Source organism: Carassius gibelio, chromosome A14 (assembly GCF_023724105.1).
Source record: "Carassius gibelio isolate Cgi1373 ecotype wild population from Czech Republic chromosome A14, carGib1.2-hapl.c, whole genome shotgun sequence".
NCBI classification, from domain to species: Eukaryota; Metazoa; Chordata; class Actinopteri; order Cypriniformes; family Cyprinidae; genus Carassius; species Carassius gibelio.
The window spans coordinates 9,339,026-9,347,591 of NC_068384.1; the positions used below are offsets into that span (position 1 = coordinate 9,339,026).

Here is an 8,566-nt window from a genome sequence, read left to right on the forward strand (position 1 = left end):
TATTTAAGCATATTTATAATATCTAATAATTTTTAAATGCCCTTTCTTTCCCTCCATAGACATCTATATTTAGTGTGTAACCCTGAGTCTACTCTGAATATACAAAAACTGCATAAAACATAAGATAATTCGGAAATAATTGACTCCAATTCATATCAGGGGGCTTAGTGAGGTGGATACTGAATAATAGTTGGATTTTTTTTCGTCCCCTAATACACACAAAAAGCTTATTCTTATTCATCACTGTCATTTTGATCAAATTATTATGACTCTTTCATATGAAAATCCTCCCCCTGCATGTCAAACAGCATTATTACCTACAATGAAATGGTCAAATGGACATTTTGACAGCTGCACAATTGGATATAGAATTCATGAGAAAACAGCTTGAACCTTGTATGTATATTTCAATCCATATCACCCCAGGGGCATGGCAGCTGAATGAAAATGACACAAAGCAAATCTCTTGTGCCAGCCCTCCATCACAGAAGAGAAGAACAGAAAAAAAAAAAAAAAATGCAAGGAGCCCAGTCTTAACACATCTTTCCTCTTTACTTTAGACAGTACCAAATGTCAGATACTCATCTGGAAATAATTTCCATTCTATTATGGTGACAAGGGGTCAGCAGAATCTAATTAGCTAAAAAAATAAAAAAGTGCTAGAGAGCTGGATTGGGAGTGATGGGGCAGTGGTGCAGGGCTGTCTCTCCAGCCTCAAGCCTCAGTGGAAACAATCCTGAGGTTAACTTCAACTCGAAGGAAGGAGATCAGAAAAGTGCCGTGTGCCAGAGATGAAGGTCTCTGTTGGTCTGGTAGAGCCTTAATTTTGAATATTCTGCCCTGAGTGATAGTGAAAGAGAAATAGAAGTGCTAAAAGGGAGCAAATATAGTTTGGCTCTCAGTGTTTCTTAGTTCATCTGTCTGTCTATCTATCGGTCTATCTAAAAAGTAAAACAAACAAAAAAAAAAGTGTGTTCTATGATGGTCAAATATACCAGAGACAAAATAATGTTGTTCACTGCCTTTTATAGAATTCAGACACTTAGGGAAATAAATGTTTCACCATCAAGAACTTGCCATTCTGCCCTCCCCCCTTTCACATGCACACTATTAAAGTAATCTAATGTCACTTTCAGAGGAAAGGTTAGGCTCCGCTTTTGCATTTATATTTTCCAGACAGGGAGTTTGACCTTTGCAGATCAGACCCATAATGTTTGCTTCTTGTGATGCTATCCAGCTTCACCAACCTTTCATAGTGAACATTAGCATCCATTTATTGGTTACAGTGAACAAGGGTGAGAATAGTCTGTAGAGTTGTTTGTGCTGCTTTGATTGACTGCAGAAGTAAAGCTTCACAATAAAATTGTGATCTCAATACTCATTTGTGCTTTTCAATAGTAGGGCTACATTTAAAGTGCTCTCTTATTTGTCTAATTTATCATTTTAACAGGTTTTGTCTAGGAATTTCCTTCAATGTTGACTATATGAAACAGAATAATAATGAAAAAATAAATAAAAATCAAAAATATAATAGTAATACTGACCTAAACTTTCTTATCATACAGAATGATGGAATATAGCAGCACCACTGTAAAAAATATTGGGACAGAGTTACTTCAATACAATTCAATACTTATTCAATGGTGTCACAACACGGAGACTCATCATGACCAATGTAGTTTGATTTATTGATGAATTACTATGAGCCAATTCATTTTAGTGAGTCAAGTCAAAAGTATACAGCACAACCAATGTATTCCAGTTCCCAAATGACTTCTATGGCTTGGTTTCTTTTGTGAATTAAAAGCATACGGTACAACCAATGTTCCTAAACAAATTACTCAAGTCAGCTCTATTTTATTATCTTTTCTTCCAGATCTGAGGCCTCTACCTGACGTGGCCATGACTGGAAAATGCACACACGAGTGTACGGAATATGGCCACTCGGATTCCTGCTGGATGCCTGGACAGCCCTCACCCAACCGCACCAAGAGTGCCAAGAGTGGGTCCAAGCTCTCCACCTTCGTGCCTTACCAGGAGAGGGAGTGTCAGGAGCGCCTGATGGCGGACAGCAGCTCTAAGCCTCACGGAGAGGAGCGGAGTGGAGGCGGGAGCAACAAAGTGGCCAGCATTCGCTTTTTGCCTCCCTACACTAGTGCCTATTCTACTGGCAGTGACTCCAGCAAGGACTGCCCCCGGGAGGAGATCCCTCTGAGTCAGACAGCTGATTACGTCCCTGCCACTACACCCTCCAGCCAAGGCTCCAAAAGAGAAATCTACCTGTGATTCACCTGTTGTCCGCCTGTGTTTGATTCCACATTCGATCCAATTTACTTGTGATCAGCAATGCCTGTGAGAGGATAAAAGGCCTCATTGTCAAAACACCTGCTACTTCTACCACACCGCCAGATCCCGATTTACTCAGTCATCTCCAATCCCCTCAGCTATAAGCCTAATTGTTGACACAAAGCAGCTAGAGACCTTCTTTAAAACCCTCTAGGTTTTATACAACCCTGTGCATTCTTAGAGGCTCTGGAAGCCGAATAGATATGAAGAGAATAATTAGAAAAAAAGAGAAAATCATTTAGTGAATATGAAATGAAGTACACAATCCCCATGTAAACTTCTAGTGAAAGAATGTAAGGACAACTTTTTAAGTGTACTTTGTAATAATTTAATGTCAAGGTAATATTCCTATTTTAATCCGAATTTCTTCACAGATTTTTTGTTTTTATTTTAGTTTTTTTTTATTATTATTATTATTATTGTGTATATATGTATTACTTATGATCGGACTGTAGTTATGCTTATCTAAAACTTATATACATCCAAATAATACTTTAGTTTTTCTTCTGTGTGTAACTACTAAGCCAGAAGAACTGGCGAACCAAATCCTGGCAATCCAAGAAGGACATACATTCTCAACATATATACTTTACTAAAGAGAAAACATTCACCTTTCTTTTAGCACTGAAGGGTAACTGTTTCTTACCTTTGTCTTTTTTTTTCATAGGAAAATTTTTTTTGTTAATGTACAGTGATGTAAATACTTAATGTCTGATGAACTAGTTTTGATTTATGATTTAGCTGGACAGACTCTTGAAGTCACGGCTTCCTTCTGTTGATAATAGTAGAAGGGACATTGCTCAGAGGATTTGCCTCCCTGTCAGTAAAAGAAGGACAACCGTTTGGACCATGGAATGCTAAAGATAATCCACGATATGAGCCTCTGCCATCTAAGTACTTGGGACTCGAGCGAACATGGAATTTAGGGCAAAATCCAAGGGAAACAAATGAACTGAAGCAGGTTTGCATGATGCCATTTGTCATTTTGGACAAATTTGACGGGCTTCATCAGTTCCCACAGGAAGCTCTCTCAGTGACTTTTCCTCTGTAATCCTCTCTTATTTCAGAAGACTATCCAAATGAAGCTGAGGCTTGAGGTGAGTTGCCTTTGGAAGAGCTTTTTTCACCCCCAACCCCCCCCCCCCCCCCCCCCCCATCCCATCCGTAAGGAGGAGAAACAACTTTCAAAGTACAAAAAAAAAAAAAAAAAAATATATATATATATATAATTATATTATTGTCCATGTGCTTTGCAATAGCCTATTTGTTTCCGGACATGTCAAACTCTGTTGTGTAGATGTGTGGTTTTGTCAGAGATTGTGGCTCTGCTCTGTGGTGGGTCTGACCTGGTCAAATTGAATGCTTATAACAAGTGGACGGGTTCAAAAATCGTGACAGCAGTCATTTTATCGTGTTTGACTACATTAAAGTTGTATTCAACAAATTCAGTATATTCTAAAACATCTGAGATTCTGTTTGAAGTGTGCTTTGAACGTATGACATAGGACTCCTTTAGCGACCTTAGAAACGCCTGAATCTCACTAACCTATCACCGCACAAGTCACACTGGCTCTCACCTAACCAGGACACTTTTGATGGAAATGTCCCAAAATGAAAGCGAGGTCTTTCTGAAAGACTTTACAGGAAGTTCATTGACGATTACTGATGGTAACAGGGATTGCATCAGTTGGGATGCAGGTCAGCAAAAGCTATGATGAGTATTCAAGGACTGAGCTACACACAATAAGTGCTCTTTAATTTACATAATATCACACAGCTAAATCACAACTTAAACCCAACTCTTCACCATGGATGATTTTGCCATTTACTCTATAGGTGTTGATTCAATGTTCACAGAGCTCTGTGCTTGGGGTGTAATATTTGATAAAGTCTTTTTTAAAAGAAAAGAGAAAGGAAACAGTGCTAACGTCTGGCTTGTCAGGTCATGGACGTTTGGTGTGTCACTTCCTTTTGTCTGTGTGAAGTAATTAATTCATGACAGACCTTTCATTTGAACACTGGCATACTGAACACCTGACTAAGGACTTTACTAAGTAAATAAGTTGTAATTCCAATTTGACAGGGTATTTGGTCTCTGCATTCATGCATTGCTGAGCTTGTTGCAGCTTTGGGGCAGACCTGAAGAGATACCAAAAGAACTCACTCGGCCAAAGTGTTGATTTGAGAACATTTGACACTTTCACTCATTCATTTGCTTCATTTAACTTCCTGTTCTTTTAATCATCCCAGTGACTACTGACCTTAAATGTGTTTTCTGCAGTTACAAACAGAAGCTGCCCATGCTGCATGAACCTTAAATGCTGCATGACAGGTAGACAGTCTCTCGCTCCCACTGGGAAAACCTGGAGTTTATCCCCGGAGAGCAACTGTCACAGATACTGATAGGTCAAATCACTTGGAGTGTTGTGTGTAAACGTCTGCGTCTTCACTCACCTGTTTGGAAACACAGAGGGATCCAATCATTCCCTTTAAAGCAAGAAATTTTAAATCTATACGCATTGATATATATATATATATATATATATATATTTATTTTATTTTTATTTTTATTTTTTGCTTGGATTTTCAGTGGCCAAATTGTGGCATCTCATTTAATAAAATGGCTCTTGCTGTGTGAAACAGTGGTGCAAAGAATCTGACAAAAAAATAATAATACCGTAATAATAAAAACATCTTATACACTGGTTGTAGGGTGAAAAACAATCAAAAGAAACATTATATAACATCATCCTGCAATTGTAGCTGTCTGTTTGTTTGTCAGACAGCAATATATTCTACTCTCATGTGGGATCTGGAATTTAGGTAGTTTCTTAATTCAAAGAGAGCAGTGTTATAAAAAGTCTGAATGAATCGGTCTTTTTTTAAATGTATTTATGACTTTGTTTATTGTTTAAGAAAATTGGAGACATTGTTATTCTGGACTACTGTTATTTCATACCAAACACAATCTCTCTCTCTTTTCTTTCTTCTAATTTAAGTTTCACTTTCCACACAACTCTTTTAGTTTTATTATCCGCAATATAAATTTGTCCTGCTTCATACTTTGATTAACAGTCTTGAAGCAAAATTAAAAATGGTTATTTGTTCTATACTTATGTTTTTTTGTTTTTGTTTTTATAATGTTTTCCATTGCAGAACAGTGATGAGTAAAAAAAAAAAAAAAAAACACATAATCTTTGTTTTCTTTAAAATTTTGTCTACTTTGTGAGTAGGCCCAAATGGAATCTGCATCTTGCATTCATTTTTGCGGGAAAGACAATCTGAGTAATGGATTTGAACATGATGAAAATGGGTTAAATAGAGCTTAATCAGTTGCTAAAGCATTATCAAATTAGCCAAATATTTAATAAACCAACATGCAAGGGTGTAGGATGTGCATGGCTTCTTAAATAATGGGCGTTCCAGTTCTGTAGAAATCTATGGAGCTTTCTGCCGGCACAGCTTCCGTGTGGGCCTGTTCATGACTGGTGTTTAATTTCATCCTACTGTAAGCTCTATTTCATTTGTGCTGAATCGTGTTTTTGATTACATGGAAATCAATCAAATCCAATGTGAATTAAGGATCAGTTTGTTGTCTGACACATGGACTCATTTTGGAGCAGAGCCACCTGCTGCATTTGTCCAGGTATTAGGAGTTATGAACGAACATGTCATAATGTTGTAATGTCACCGTGCATAATGAGGCTCACCATGCATCTCTGCGCATAATAAAACTAGAGAGTAAACCGCATCATTCTACCCCTCGAAAAAGATTAAAAACCAAATCAGTGATTTATTTTGTGACGCGGTGGCTGAACGGCTTCATTACTATAAATTTGGCTCTGAAATGAACCGGTAGCGCTTTAGCAGTTTGTGGACATCTGCTTACACATGATTTCAATATTAAAAACTCTACAATAAGAAATTGAAGAACAGCCACCGTTTAAATAGATAATTACAGGAAATACAAGTTTGTAGTCTTAAGTGCTGGTTATATTTATATCGAAACGCTTGTGATGACTTGTTTTCTTTTGTACAGTTTTATGTACATGATAATAACGTGGCTTTTAAAAAAATATATATAAAAAAAAAGATTCAAAAAACACGTTGAAAGATTAAATTGTGAGAAATTGTGAAATATTTTGAAAAGTAGAATATGTTAGGATGAGAATGGGTGGGGGCACTCAGTTGGTGTGCCTGTGTCTAAAATATCATCACTGGCCTTCTAGTCTATTTTAAAGTTTTAATGTCTCTTTTTATGGCTCTTATTTTTTTTTTTGTTCTGTGTCATTTGCAAAACAGTGGCTTTGAAGAGTTTTAGCTTTTATTTGTTCCATTATGTTCTTATCAATATCCGCATGTTAAACACAATGAAAAAAAAATCTTCTCTTATTTTTGCTGAGCAAATCAAAGAAATACTATCTTGTAAGTACTCTTTCCTTATAGCTTTACAATAAAATACGTTCTGTAAAACACTGTGTCCTCGTATGTGAATTATATATAAAGCTTTAATTAGCACAGTTTCTTTTTTTATTTCATCAGGAATAGTGCTTCGAAAATGTGTTCCCTCTTTCAAGTCCATTCTTTTGAGAACACATGTACCACATTGTACCATCTTGCAAACAACAAGCAGTGCACTTCCTGATTCAGCACATCTCATGCACTAAAAAGCATTGCTTTCATCAGTCTTAGCAAACCTGGCAGAGTTCAATTTCTCCTAAGGTTCTTCGGCTTGTTCATAATGTGTGGCATTTGTTCCTTGGAAGAATAAAGCCCTGTTAACCCCACTGGGTTTATTAATGTGCCAGTGGCACTGCCAAGCGTGGGTCTCATCGATCGACATACTGTAAACACAATGGGCTCTGGAGTCCAAACACACACACAGGCACTCACCCTAACAAACGGTCTCTCATATGCCACAGCCATACTCTGCAGCGGCATCATGCAAAATGCTTGGGACCCAGAGATGTTTGGGAAATCATCAGTAAACTCATTCAATACCTTTGTATTCAATGTTTTATAGCTCCACATTTGTTTCATACATATATAAGTTTTATAGATCTACATTTGTGGATGCTACAGTTCGAAAGTTTGAGGATCGTACAATTTTTTTTTGAAAGAAGTGTCTTATGCTCACCAAGTTTACATTCTTTTGATTGATACAGTCAAAATTGTAATACTGTGAAATGTTATTTTGATTATATAAAATTGTATAGTAATATTCAATTTACTGCGATCGCAAAGGTGAATTTTTAGCCATTACTCCAATGCTCCTTATTGTTGAAATAATAATAATTACTTAAAAAATAAATAAAAGAAGAAGAAAAGGGAAAACTTTTGGAAAATAATACTAATAATCTTACTTACCCCAAACCTTTGAACATTGGTTTTTTTATATAACTAAGATACATTCAGTATATAAAAAAGTAAAAAATTGCAGCAGTTCAAAATCGGCTGCTCTTTTTGTCAAGGGAGTTCAAGAGTTCTTTATTTCCTTCAGCTGCTGCTGTGTGCATGAGGAGGATTTACCGAGCCCCTGAGTGGCTCCCTTAGGGTAGTGCTTGACTGAGGGTCAGTGTTATCAGCCTCTAGGCCGATAAAGCAGAGGTTTTACTCCACAGCTCTGTGGCCGCCCTCGCCAACTGTAAATATTGGCTCTTACGTGCAGGCAAATGAAGTGTCTAATGACGGGGTTTTGAAATAAGCTCTGACCTGCTGCCAGCCAGACAGTCTGAAGATAGCCGAAAATGTGATGATAGAGAGAAAAACTGAAATACTGAGAAAATATAAAGGAGAGAAAAACATTAAAAACAGCATAGTCCCTGAATAAGTGAGAGCGTCACAGAGAGGATAAATATGAAGATCTATGTATACATCTGCTGGCACATAGGAATAAGTAAAAAGATTAATTCATGACCTAGACATTGGGGAACTTTTCTGTGGAATTTCCAGATAAACCTTGTTTTTCTACTAAGAAAATGTGAAGCTATGAATATTCTTTGAAAGGACAACCTGTAGGTTGACAGAAGGTCAGTTGCTGACATGAGATGCATGCGCATAAATCTTAATGCTAATCACTCAAAGCTTGTGTACAGTATAGGACTAAACCATCTTATTATTTCCCCCCTCTCTTGCTTTCCCTAGCTCTCCATTAAGGCTGAATCCACCTCTCTCACTTGTGGTTTGCAGAACGAGGAAGGCACATAACTGCAGGCACTGT

The 8,566-nt window shown here is 37.2% G+C and overlaps 1 protein-coding gene across 3 annotated transcripts in view; it reads left to right on the forward strand.

Moving 5' to 3' along the window:
* Positions 1–6,819, forward strand: part of LOC128027449 (protocadherin-1) — a 142,866-nt gene extending 136,047 nt beyond the window's left edge. For all 3 annotated transcript variants that reach the window (XM_052615069.1, XM_052615068.1, XM_052615067.1), the window contains exon 5: positions 1,877–6,819. In XM_052615069.1, coding sequence (XP_052471029.1) covers positions 1,877–2,286 — 410 coding nt within the window. In that variant the 3' untranslated portion in view covers positions 2,287–6,819. The remainder of the gene's footprint in view (positions 1–1,876) is intronic.
* Positions 6,820–8,566: the final 1,747 nt, after the last annotated feature.